The following is a 13,787-nucleotide window of genomic DNA, read 5'->3' on the forward strand; positions in this document are numbered from 1 at the left end:
AGAACATATGCTGGATCAAATCTCCCTTCACCTGGACAGCTCTGCACAGAGTTGCATGAATCACTCTGGCAGGTGAATCTGCAGCACGCAAGTCATCGTTAGGACGTGCTTGCTTGGCCAACTCTCAGCGTGCCCTTTTGTGCAGGCCGTGGGGGCCACCGCAGTGGGGCTTGTTTGCTGCCTGTGCCCAGAGCAGCTGCTGCTTTTCTTCCTTTATCCTTCATCCAGCAAAAAGAGCACGCAGTGATTGGTGGTGCAGGCTTCCCAGGAGCAAAATGCGCTGCTCGCAGGTTATTCTCTGGGCTAAAGCGCACTGGGGGAGTACGGAGGTGCGTGGCTCAATGGGAAGAGGGGCTGGGGAAGCATCTGCCCTTTTGTTTGTTTCAACAGTTTCCGTGTCGACTATACAACTTGTCAAGTGAGAAGCAGGCAGAAGAAGTTAAGAAATGCACTACTGGAGTTTCTCTGCCAGACTGGAGGGAGAGGTGAAGAGAGGGAGGAGGAAGGGACAGACAGCTAGTTTTCTTCTTTTATTATTAAATCCATTCTTATTTCACAGTCTCCACTTTGGAGATTGCTACGGCTGTCTATGTGGTGTGACTGTGGATTGAGCAGAGAATACTGTTTCATGCTCACAGGGAGAAGGCATCAAAACCATACAAATGTTCAACCTCTGATAATATCAACCAAACTACTCTCCACATAACATACAGTGGCTGCAGACACTCCTACAGGATCATGCATCTTTTTAAATATTTTTTTATAGGAAAGGCAGATATACAGAGAGGAAGTTCTTCCATCCACTGGCTCACTCCTCCAAGTGATCACAACAGCTGGAGCTGAGCCGATCTGAAGCCAGGAGCTTCTTCTGAGTCTCCCTCATGGGTGCAGGGTCTTAAGGCTTTGGGCCATCTTCTATTGCTTTCTCAGGCAACAAGCAGGGAGCTGGATGGGAAGTGGGGCTGCTGGGACATGAACCAGCACCCATAAGGGATCCTGGTGTGTGTAAGGCGAGGACTTTACCTGCTAGGCCACTGCACCGGGCCCAGGAGCATGCATTTTTTAACCAAACACACTAAGGACTCGTAGCAGAAAGAACCAAACAGCTAGCAAAAAAATAAGCAAAGGGAGTAGCACAGATGCAGTAGTTAAGATGCTGTTAGAGAGAATCTTCTACCTGCTGGTTCACCTGCCAAATGCCCACAGCAGCCTTGGCTGAGCCAGGTGGAAGTCAGGAGCCAGGAACTCCCCTCTGCATCTCCCCTGTGGGTAACATGTAGTGAGCCCTCATCTGCCTCCCAGGATGATGCCACGACTCAAACTGGCATTTCCATCTAGGATACACGTGTCGCAAGTAGTCACTTCACCTGCTGCATATGGCAACACCCACCCATTCTAGTCTCCCTTTATGGACAATCTTGTGAGCATGTCGGTCTCAGCTTTCTAATTCTGTTTCACAAGAACAAAGACACTGTCATCTCCCCCTGAAATCTACAGAGTAGGCACTCCCATCCTCCTGTGTATGGATCGACTGATGGATCGCTGAATTCCCTTGACAACTTGTCTCCTGACTTCTCTACCACAAACGGCATTCTCCATTCTCCACAGTGTGCAGGCAGGTGCTACTTTCCCAGGAATGGCCATTTGGGGAAAAGGTACATTTCCAATGGGCCACACTTTTTATCAAGATTCCAGAAAGCAAACGTGTTTTTGCTTTAATAAAACATTCCTGGAAGGAGGCCCAGGCCCAGGCCCAGGCTCTCATGTCTGCACAGTTCTGAAGCACATAGTGGGGTAAAAAGGACACAACAGTGTGAGTGTTCTGGGACCACCTGTGTGCTCCTCCCTGCATCCTTGCCTTCCCTTCTCTCTCTCTCAACCCCTGCCGTTCTGCTCTGTGGTTACTGTGCCCACAGTGGATAGAGTCCCTGGTATACACAAGTTCTATGCCATACCAGACATAGCTCACATTGTCTTAGAAGACGATTCAACCAGCTTGAAGATAGGGGCTGGCCAAGTTGGGCTAGACATGCACAACTCCTTGGGGACAATGTTCTGCTATGTGGCAATATTACCCTGTCTGGCCACATTCTACTCCCCCTTTCTGGAGAGAATGCTCAGGAGGGGACAGCAGGTGACTCCTGGAGCCCACCTGAGTCATGCTCATCAGTAAGGGGATGGAGACCTCAGGAACCTTCACAATGCCCATGGAGGAAGGGCTCAGGGAGGGCCATCTCATTAGAAGGCAAAAGAGATTTCAAACTGCATTTATACAGAATTATATGACTGAGAAACATGCTATCAGATAAAAGTGGGAGGGCAAGGGGTCCATAGCACAAAAGACCCCCTCCTCTCATTCTGGCCCGTGCCTCGTACCACCAGAAATCAGGGTTCAAGCAGCAAAGACAAACCACTTGATTTCTCCCAATCACCTCACATACTGCATTACTTTCCAATATAAAACACGGAGTATTTACACATTTTCTCCAAGCATAATCCTAGATTACTCAGTAACATGTCCCTGATTGTCTCAAATGACTGGCATAGGAAACATGACATCCTGCCAGCAAGTTGGCCACGAGAGTGCCCTAGAAACTATTTCCCTGAACATATAATCATTCAAAGCTGGACCCTAGCTTCAGAAGGCTCCAATCAGCTCCTAAGACAGCTTTCTCTGCTGTACGTGCACATTATGCTTGTGCAGACTCCTACTTACTGGAAAGAATGTTCATTTGGGCTTAAAATACATAAATAAATAAAAGCATTTCCTCACACTAAAACAGGACAAATTAGAGGGCAGGATTGGAAATCAGCTTCTCAAGCCACAGAGTAAAATGTTGAGGACCGAAATCAAATCAGAGGCCTCTCAGTTCTGACTGTGAGAGCAAAACTGAGAGCAGGTCAGGGAGAGAGAAGGCACCTGGGGCCAGACAACAGATCCACTGAGCAGTGCATACCCCAGCCCCCAGTTCCTTGCACCATGCCATACAGCCTGCTTGAGCCCTATTTCCTTCCTTCCTTCCTTCCTTCCTTCCTTCCTTCCTTCCTTCCTTCCTTCCTTCCTTTCTCTCTCTCTCTCTCTCTCTCTCTCTCTCTCTCTCTCTCTCTCTCTCTCCTCTCTCTCTCTCTTCTCTCTCTTTCTCTCTTTCTCTCTTTCTCTCTTTCTCTCTTTCTTGGCCCGGCACAGTAGCCTGGTGGCTAAAGTCCTAGCCTTGCATGTGCCTGGATTCCATATCAGCCCTGGTTTGTGTCCCAGTTGCTCCTCTTCCCCTCCAGCTCCCTGCTTGTAGCCTAGGAAAGCAGTAGAGGATGGCCCAAAGCCTTGGGATCCTGCACCCACGTGGGAGGCTCAGAAGAAGCTCCTGGCTTCTGGTTTCAGATCAGCTCAGCTCCAGCCATTGTGGCCCCTTGGGGCGTGAACCAATGGATGGAAGATCTTTCTCTCTGTCTCTCCTCTCTGTAAATCTTACTTTCCAATAAAAATAAATAAATCTTTAAAAAAGAGAGAAAGAGTTTGGCATTGTGGCATGGCAGATAAAGCTGCCACCTGCGACTCTGGTATCCTATATGGGTGCTAGTTCATGTCCTGCTGCTCCAGCCCATCCAGCCCCCTGCTAGTGGTCTCGGAAAAGCATCAGAAGATGGCTCAAGTGTTTGGGCCTCTGCTACCCATGTGGAAGACCTAGGTGAAGCTCCTGACTCCTGGCTTCAGTCTGGCCCAAACTTGGCCATTGTGGTCATGTAGGGAGTGAACACGGTGGATGGAAACTCTCCATTTTCTTCTCTCTCTCTGTAACTCTTTCAAATGAACCAATCAACGAGAAGACAGCTACTCCCTGTTTCTAATTCATCTAACCCCAGAAGGATATGATATGAGAGAAGACCAGACAAAGATCATTGGATGAATTATCACCCATGCAAATTCCCATTTTGGTCACTTCAAGCTCACTCCAGAGAGATCCACTCTCCAAGCTGCACTTGTTGGGGAATTCCTCAGTGGACCCCACTCCACCGCTGCCACATGGGGTCTCACAGTATTTCCTTTCCCTTCTAATTGCATGGAACACATCATGCATTTGTTTACCAAGGGTGGGCCATGCTGGACCACATGCACATGCGTTCCACTCAGATCTGTTTATATTAAGTGCAAAAAGCAGGTCATAGCACCAAGTATATGATTCCACCTAAAATGTTTACACTCAAAGATCTTGGAGCCAATAGAGTATTTTAGGTGATATAGAGTATTTTAGGTAGAGTGTATTAGGCCGCTGCCTGAAACGCTGGTATTTCATATGGACATTGGTTTGAGTTCCACATGTTCCAATCTCCAGCTTTCTACTAATGGCCTGGGAAAGTATTAGAGGAAGGCCCAAGTGAGGAGGCCACTGCACCCACGTGGGAGATCAGGATGAATCTCCTATCTCTTGCCTGGCCCAGTCCCAGCCACTGCAGCCATTGAGGAGTGAACCAGTAGATGGAAGATCTCTCTCCTTCAGTAACTCTGCCTTTTAAATAATAATGATGATGATGATAAAAACAGCAAAGTTCTGGAGCTTTGTACTTGTTCTGTTTCATTTCTGAATTATCCGGATGTTTCACTGAGTACATAAACTAAATTCTTTAAAAATTAACTAGAACCTCATAGCGCTTCACCAAAAATCTTTATCCACGTTCAGGATACTGAACATCTGGAAACTGTTCTCAGTGTGATGCTTCCATGGAGGGTTCCTGTACCTCCTGTGGAGATCAGGGTCTGTGCCCGGCCCACAGGTTACCCAGACAACACCCAGTGTGGGCCAGGATGACAGAGTCTACCCCAGCACAGGTAAGAGGAAGGGCGGATCTGATTTAAAAAATAAAAATTCAGCACCATGGGCAAGGGGAACACAGCAGTTCCTCTGGCTTCACTCCTGATTGGACTTCTGCAGACTTCTTCTTTTGGTAGGTGTCTTCTTTTTATATTCAGAGTCCAGCTATAAGGGAGGGATCCTTGAAGACAAGGCCCCTGAACTGGTCCGTCAGAGAACCTAGCATACACCATGGTGAAGGAATCCTGCTTGGTCTCCTAGTCTCTGCTGAGTAATGCAGATGCTGGGACAGGAAAGGAAAGGTGGTGTGTTGGAACCAAATTTAAACTCTGAAGTAAATCCAGGGAATCACTTGGCAACAGAGTGGCAGACGGCGCAAAGTGCAATGTGGAACACACCGGGCTGTGGTTTATTATTTTTTTTTTCTGTCTAACCTCACGTTCCCATGCACCAAAACGTTGAAGCTTATAAATATTGGGATGCCGCGCTTACCTGACCGGCTTCCTCCATCCCACCTAGGCGCGGGCACTCAGGGCGAACCCGCCTCTCATGGCCGAAGTCGGCCTGGCAGCCCGCGGGCTCCGCGAGGGCCTCGGGGTCCCGCAGACGACGGCCGCGCGCAGGCGCGCTCCCCTCAGGCGCCTGCCCGGGTCTCCCGCGGGGCTGAGACCGGCCGAGGGCGGGGCGGCGGGCGAGCGCTCGCGGCCACGTGACCGGCGCGAACATGGCGGCGCCCAGCCGCGTCCACCTGCTCGTCCGCAGAGGTAAGCGCCTGAAGGGCGGCCTCGGCGGGGTTCTCTCGCTCGCCGCGCTCGGGGTTCAAAGGGTTCCACGTCGGTGCTCAGACTTCTCTCGGCGGGCGCGAACGTACTGGTAGCCCCGCGGGCACACAGAGTGACACATTAGCACGCCCCGATACATTCCCAAGTAGCGGGAACACACACACACACACACCCACACCCACCCACACCCACTCCTTTGACATTCTCCTGAATGGACCAGCGTCTCCGCGTGGCAGCAACCTACGGGTTCTAGTCTGAACTTTTTTTTTCCCCAGTCGGTTATAACACTACTGTAACAGTCTCTCAGTTCTTTGCCCAAGATGCTAGCTTGGTTTGTCAGGTATATTTTCTTTGAACTTGCTTACGGAAAAGGAAAAAAAAAAAGATTCGAGCGCCGAGCAGTGACTCCTCTGGTAACTCCTAAATCACTCGGACATGCAGATTCTTTCTCTTGATCTATTGTGTTGGCATCTCTTTGGGAAAACTTAGAAAATGTGCTTATTGTGTTCCAGTGACTTACAATTCAGGGAGGACAAGATGTCTGGGTAGTTCTAGATATAAGTGTTACCCTGCATGGGGGCTGAAAAAAAATTTTTTTTTTTGTCAGCAAATGAATATATTTGCAGCTACCTTAGGGAACTCTGTTGGATTTGCACTAGGTTGTCAATCTTTGTTGGAAAGAAGTAGAAAATTGTTTCAAGGATGAGGAAGAGGAAAACATTCTGCAAAGTTAATTGGGTTTAAGGCATTTAGTTAAATGTTTTTATTGTAATAGCTACAGTTTATGTGCCTTTTTTGAATTAGATACTGTGTTTACCACCTCCTATATGCCAGCTACCATTTAAATTGAGTTAGGAGTTCTTTCCTCAGCAGATGGGAGTAAAGCTAGAGAGGTTTTAACTAGGATTCACCTCACACAGATGGTAACAGGCAGAAAGTGTGACTTTTTTTAAGGCTTCATTCCTCTGAACTGCATGGTCTGGTCTCCTAGAAATCAGAGGGTAAAATAGGTGAAATGCCACAGCACAAGTACAATGACTGTGAATAAGCCTATTCAGGTAGAGGAAGGGGGTTTGATACAGGAAGAAGGTTGGTAGATAAAGACTTCACTGGTAGTGGAGATGAATAAGGAGCCGCAGGAAGATCTGAGGTGAAGGATGTGTAAAAGGAAGGTGAAGGAAGAGTGTTTCGCATTCTGTGCGAGGCAGAATGGTGGTAGACAAGAGAGTTCAGCCTTGTAAAGAGAGCCCATTGATAGATATTCCTTAAGATCTGGGCTTCAGTCCAAACTCTATTTGCTATTTACGTTACCTTTTTCTTTTCTCTTTTGACAAGACATAATGGCATTTTGATCTTGTTTTTGTGTGCTGCAGGTAATAGGAGGCTTTGTGGAGACAAACAGAGTAGAGGAGGAGCAAATAAATAATAAATTGTCCTAAGTCGTGTGTCTGTGTGTGTGTGTGTGTAAATCTTTTTGCAGGTCACTGAAGTAACAGTCATTCCTTCTGGTCTCCCTTGTTCTGTTCCTTTCTCCTTTGTTTCAGATTTTCCAGCCAGTGCTTACTGGCTTGATTTTTTAATCTTGAAACTTTAAATATACTTTTATTTACAAGAAAGGCAACAATAGCAAAGTGAACAGCTATATAGCCACCACCCAGATTCAACACTTTCCAAGGTTTAATCATATCTGTTTCATCTCTCCCTTTTCCCTTTGCTAAAGCAGTTTTTAAAGTAGACTTGTTGGTTATTTATTTGGAATAATGTTGGGAAGATTTTGCATATACTGATTATTGATTGATTCTCCAAATTGTACAAGGTAGTTGGGACTGGGATGGGCCAAAACTAAGAGTCAGGAGCCCCAACATAGTGTTGCATGTGGAAGACAGGGGGCTGGGCACTTAAGTCATCACCTGTTGTTTTCTCAGATGCGTTAACAGGAAGCTGAGTGGGAAGCAGGGAAGTTGGAATTTGAACAGGCACTTCAATAAAGGATGCTGCTGTCACAGCTGGTAGCTTAATCCACTATACCACACAAATGGTAATTTGTACCATCTTGGAAAAAGCTACTATAGGGAAGTCAGATCAGTAGCCAAGAGGGGACTGTTTTGATTAGAAGAAAAGAAAAAGTATGCTGAGGAAAGCATTTTAGCGTAAGGGAAAAGGTTGTTTTCTGAAATTTTCATAGCTAGGTTTGAATTGCAGATAGGTCTTTCTTATCTACTCCCCAACCCACAGGGTTGAAAATGAAGGAGAGGGGGGCCCGATGTGATGGTCCAAGTAGCTGAATCTTCACCTTGCATGCGCCAGGATCCCATATGGGTGCCAGTTTGTATCCCGGCTGCACTGCTTCCCATCCAGCTCCCTGCTTGTAGCCTGAGAAAGCAGTAGAGAATGGCCCAAAAGCCTTCGGTCCTTGTACCCGCATGGGAGACCCGGAAGAAGCTCCTGGCTTCTAACTTCAGACTGACTTAGCTTTGGCTATTGTGATCACTTGGGGAGTGAATCAGCGGACAGATCTTTTTCTGTCTCTCTTCTTCTCTGTATATCTGCCTTTCCAATATAAATAAATATTTTCTAAAAAAAAAAAAAAGAAACATAAATGAGGACAAGGGCCAGCATTGTGGCACAATGATCTCTCACTCTCTTCCTCTCTCTGTGTCTGTCACTCTGACCTAAAAAAAAAAAAAAAGAGAGCGAGAGAGAAAGAGAAAGACAGTGAGGACAAATTGGTAAAAATTCTTTTCTACACATTCTTTCCCTTCTTTCCTCATTTAGATTGATGCATTTCAATCAATACAACAAATCTTTAGATGTCAAGATCCATCATCAGCATTTATTATATCATTAGCAACTTACCTTAAATAGACCTCTGAAGAAGAGTGTGGGGCTTTTCTCATGCTTTCTCAGCTCATGTGGCTTTAATTGCAGCATATCCATATCCAGTACTTAGTCCTCTCACTATTCCTACTGCTAACTAGATTATGAATTCCTGATGAACAAGATCCATGGTTTATATAGACCTTTTAAAATGATTTATTTATTTAAGGTTAGGATTACAGAAAGGGGTAAGAGGAGACAGAATTTGTCAGTTGTTTCACTTCCCAAATGGCTGTAATAGCCAGGCCTGTGACCCAGGAGCTTCATTCTGGTCGCCCTTGTGGGTGGCAGCAGCCCCAAAACTTGGGTTCTTCTGCTGCTTTTCCTAGGCCATTAGGGAGCTGGATTGGAAGTGGAGCAGCCAGGACATAACACAAAATGCCTGCGTATTTAAAGTGTTAGAAAAGTGTGTCTTTAAGATCCCCACAAAGAATGGTAGATGGATATATTTTTACTGCTGTACTTTGCTATTTAGTTATTTAATTCTAATTTCAAAAATTAAGAAAATATTTATAAGTCCATTGTTAAGTTCTGACCTTAATGGCTATAGATTCTTCCATGGAGAAATTGCTTACATAGCCATCTTTTTTTTTTTTTTTCTCAAAAATGTAACGCCCAGGTTGGGGATATCATTCTACATCATGACATTTTTTTAAAAATGTTCATTTATGATTTGGAAGGCAGAGAGACAGAGAGCTCTTCCATCTGCTTACTCAGTCCAAAAGTGGCCATAGTAACCAGGGCTGGCTAACCTGAAGTCAGCAGCCTAGAACTTTATTGCATTCTCTCACACAGATGACAAACTCAAGTACTTGGGCCATCATCTGGTCCTTAGTAGAAACATTAGCTGGATTGTAAGTGGGACAGGTGAGACTTACACTGGAGCTCTGATATGGGATAATGGTATTGCAGGTGGCTGCTTAACCCATTGGATCACAGTGCTGGTCTTTTACACATGAATTAAGTGTTTACTTTTTTAAAAAAAAGATTTATTTGTCTTTGGGCTGGTGCTGTTGCCTGGCAGCTAAAACCCTTGCCTTGCACACTCTGGTCCCATGTGGCCACTGGTTCTAATCCTGGTGACCTCGCTTTCCATCCAACTCCCTGCTTGTGGCCTGGGAAAGCAGTGAAGGATGGCCCAAAGCCTTGGGACCCTGCACCCAAGTGGGAAATCTGGAAGAAGCTCCTGGCTCCTGTCTTTGGCAGGTGAAGTCTAGAGGCAGAAAGATCTGAGGGCATTATTAGCCTTCTGGGGCCTCTGCTGGCTTCACAGGACAGGTCAGTCCACTGATAGCCACAGGAGAGGTTGAAGATAGCTACTTTGGCAAGAGAAGAGACAAGGTTTTAGAGTGGACATTTGCCACTATAGTTAACATGCTGCTTGGGATACCCACATTCCAAATGAAATTACCTGGATTGCTCTGCTTCTAGTTCCAACTTCCTGCTCATGCACATCCTGGGATGCAGAGGATACTCAAGTGGTTCAGACCTGCCATGCCTGTGGAAAACCTGGATCAAGCTCCTGATCTCAGAATTTGACCCAGCCCAGCTCCAACCTTAGTGGGCATTCAGGAGCTGAACCAGCTGATGGCAGATCTCTGTCTCCGTCTCTCTGCCTTTCAAATGAAAATGGAAATTTTTATTTTTTTCAGTAGACTTTTTAATATTGATTTTTAATATATATATATTTTTATTAATTGCATTGCATTATGTGACACAGTTTCATAGGCTCTGGGGATCCCCCAACCCCTCCCCGTACCCTCCCCCCATGGTTGATACCTCCACCTTGTTGCTGTATTACATTTCAAATTCAGTCAATATTCTTTCATTGCAAGAGTATACCAAGCATAGAGTCCAGCATCTTATTGTCCAGGTAAATTCAACAGTTTCTTGGGGAGACCATCTCTGGTCTGAAGGCAGAGCTGGCAGAATATCATCCCGATCAATTAAAAGCCACGACATAACATCATGACAATTTCCAACATTATGGAATTAATTGACATGGTATTGAGTAACCAATATGTTAAAAAAAAATTGCAAGTTCTTTTTTTTTATTGTATAGTTGTTGACAATCTTTACATAGTTAATTATGGTTAACAAAAAAAAAAAGGTTCAGGGGGTATAGGGAAGTGGGTAATACTATTATGTCCATATTGTTTCCATCGTGTATCTGAGGTAAAAGGGGATATTGAGGAAGAAGCCCCACCCGGTTTCCTGCCCACCCCAAGTCCCGGATGTGGGGCATGCTCTGAGATATTTGCTCAAGTGGTTTTAATAGTTCTCCAGTTATGGATCACTGCCAGTTTCGCTCGATGAGGTCGTCCACTGATTGATATGGTCCATCATAAAGTCTCCGTTTGCCCCATATTTCGCTGCCAACATATAGCTGAGATGGTTGATTGACTTGCTCTGTCCTCTGTCTTTTCCTGGGTAGGGCTCTGAGTCCAGCAGTTCGATTGGGGAGATCTCCAAAGAAACCTTGAGGTATTCCCAGACCAGATTCTTGTATGTTCTAGCAAGCACAGGGCCCGGCACAGTCCATCACCCCGATCAGCTGGTTGCAATTGCTGGGTTGGTTCTGTTTTCAGTCCCCAGTTGCACTGGAACCAATGGGTGTTGCAGTCCAGTCTGGTTCTGCCCAGCACATACTCGGCCCTTACATCAATGGGTATTAAAGCTTAGTTCCATCTAACCAACTCAACCATCCAGCCCTCACCGATATTGTTGAGTGCCTCTCTGTCTAGCCACCCCTGCCCCCGTCCTAGTTTTCATGCCCTCCCAAGAAGGGGGAACCCACTTTTTCCCTCCCAGGTCTCTCTCAGTCCTGGTTTATGCACTCTTTAGGTGGTTCTGTGATTTGACTTGACAGAATTAGTCCCCAGTGCCAGCTTCTGCCAGCTGATGCTGCGGCCAAGTCCAAACATCCCTCACCCACTCTAATTTACGCTTGCACCAGCAGGAATAATCAGCCCAGCCTGGCTTTTCCCTGATCTAGTCCAAATGCAGCGCACAGGTGTTGCAGCCTTGCTTAGTCTGGTCTGTCCTCATCCCAGCCCACGCTCTCCAGTGGGAGTAGCTGTCTGGCGAGGGGACCAGCCCCTCAATCCCCCTGCCAGCTCTGTCCCTCCCTTCCTGGATCTCACGTGTGCTGGTTGGGTGCTGCAGTCAAATCCAGTACAGGCAACCTCACCCTGGCATTCCATAATGTGTACTGGTTTTGTCGCAACCAAACCCGGCTCAACCCACACTCTGTTCTGATGTTCGGATTTGCCAATGGATGACATGAACTGATTCAGCCTGGTCTGCTCCTGACCCATGCCGAATGTGTGCCAGTGGGAAACTTTCCATGGCGTATTCTGGTTGTTTCCTATCATGCTTCTTGCGCTTACCTGCAGGGACTGTGTCCTGCCAGAGGAGTTGCCCAGGCTCCTCCATCAGAACCCCTCCGAATGTCAGATTTTGCACATACCAGGGGGTCCTTGAGCCAACCCTACTCTTTTCCCGGCTGGCTTTCACCCCATTCTGGTTCTTGTTGTTGGATGTTTCAGCCCAGCCATGGCTCGTCCATATCCACATAGAGCTCACACATGGCTCAGTAGAGGGTTGAGACCCAGCCTAATCAGTCCCACATCTACCCTGGTTCTCCATGACACCAGATGGTGTTGGGGTCCGAACTGGCCTGGTGCATCCAATCCCAGCCCACACTAGTGCCTCGGGTGACTGCAACTGGTTCCTAGATAGAACGCAGCCCCCATTCCAGCACACGCGCCCCTTGGTGGGAACCTCAACCCCGTTAGGGTGTATTTCCACAGGGTTGGGCCCACACAACCCCATAGAGTCTACCCCCAGACAAAGTTCTCTCGTGTGCTGGATACAGTCTTGACCCTGCCAAATGTGACCACTCCACCACTCCACCAACAGTTGGGTAATGGTACCCATCACTGCCAAAGAGGCCACCATCCATAGTATTGGTGTGGGCTGGTGTGTGACGATCAGTGATGTTCTAGGCAAACAGGCCATTTCTGTATTCCGAATTGGGTTGGTGTATAATTGTCTCCTGGGTACTTCCCTCCAAACCACCAGGTCTGAGTCCCCACGCATGCCTCCATGACCCTGTCACTGGGAATCACCCAAGATTCACTACTCACCTACACTAAAATTGAACTTAGTCATGGGTATCCCCAGGCAGCAAACATATCTTAAAAAACCCCAGAGCAGGCCGCCGGGTGGCCAGCAGGCAAAGTCTGGTACTACATGGTGCACTGGCTGCCCTGGGGGAGGCCGAGGACTCGTTCAATGCCTTGCAGCAGTGTCTTTGACGTGAGCCCCCAGCATTGGGTCTGACCTGGAAGGGGCACCCCCCACAGCTGCCACACTGTGAGGAGCGGCACTTGCCCCCAAACCCAAGGAATGCCCGAACCCCTCCCAAACTCACCTAGCCACAAGATATTAGCAGCTGGGCGGAGCTAGGAATTTTAACCCAGTTCCCAAGTTCCCTCATGGCGCACTTACCCTGAGGAAAGAGCTCTCTTGGGTCCTGGGTGAGGCCGAGGACTCGTTCACTGCCTTGCGGCAGTGTCTTTGGTGTGAGCCCCCAGCATTGGGTCCGACCCGGCAGGGGCACCCCCCACAGCCACCACATTGTGAGGAGCGGCACTAAAATGCAAGTTCTTAACCACATCCTGTGACTACTTCATTGACATTTCAATTTTAGTATATATACAGAACCGGCTTCTATACACCTTAAAATGGCTGTAGGGTACTATTCAGCCGTCTCATGTCTATTTTTATTTTAGTATTTAGCAGTTTATAGTGTTGAAGCATAATTTTGCTGTAATTGGCAGATTTTAGGATAGTCTAAACTGGGTTATAACTCTAACAAGGCATATGTCAACAATTGAGGTGCAGAACAGTTTTAGGAGGGGTGTGCAGAGAAATCTTCAATACCTTAATGAGGAGTAATTAATATTTGTGTCCTACCTAGTAAGGTATGTGTGAGTCCAAGCTGACCTTTTCCTATCTGGTTCTAAGCTTTCGTTATTGTTCTCTGCCTATCTATTCTATTTGTGTGTGTGTGTGTGTGTGTGTGTGTGTGTGTGTGTGTGTTTGGAGGGGGGCTCTGGAAAGACCCTGATGGTCATTGCAAGAGAGGGTGTGGACCCAAACTTGGAACTATGTAAGGACCAGAGAAAGCTCCTCTCCCTAGTCCCGAAGGAAGTTTACTGTTCTGTTTCTGTGGACCGCTCAGGGGTCCTGGCTGTTCCGATGACCTTGGATCCTGCGAGGAAGGATTTGGGCTTCTTCCATCCCGTGTGGTAGA

At 47.1% G+C, this 13,787-nt stretch overlaps 1 protein-coding gene across 2 annotated transcripts in view; it reads left to right on the forward strand.

The window, feature by feature from the left end:
* The first annotated feature begins 5,505 nt into the window (after positions 1-5,505).
* METAP1D (methionyl aminopeptidase type 1D, mitochondrial) overlaps positions 5,506-13,787 on the forward strand; it is an 85,423-nt gene continuing 77,141 nt past the window's right edge. For both annotated transcript variants that reach the window (XM_004577063.4, XM_058664638.1), the window contains exon 1: positions 5,506-5,572. In XM_004577063.4, coding sequence (XP_004577120.2) covers positions 5,533-5,572 — 40 coding nt within the window. In that variant the 5' untranslated portion in view covers positions 5,506-5,532. The remainder of the gene's footprint in view (positions 5,573-13,787) is intronic.

Source organism: Ochotona princeps, chromosome 5, assembly GCF_030435755.1.
Source record: "Ochotona princeps isolate mOchPri1 chromosome 5, mOchPri1.hap1, whole genome shotgun sequence".
Taxonomy (NCBI): domain Eukaryota; kingdom Metazoa; phylum Chordata; class Mammalia; order Lagomorpha; family Ochotonidae; genus Ochotona; species Ochotona princeps.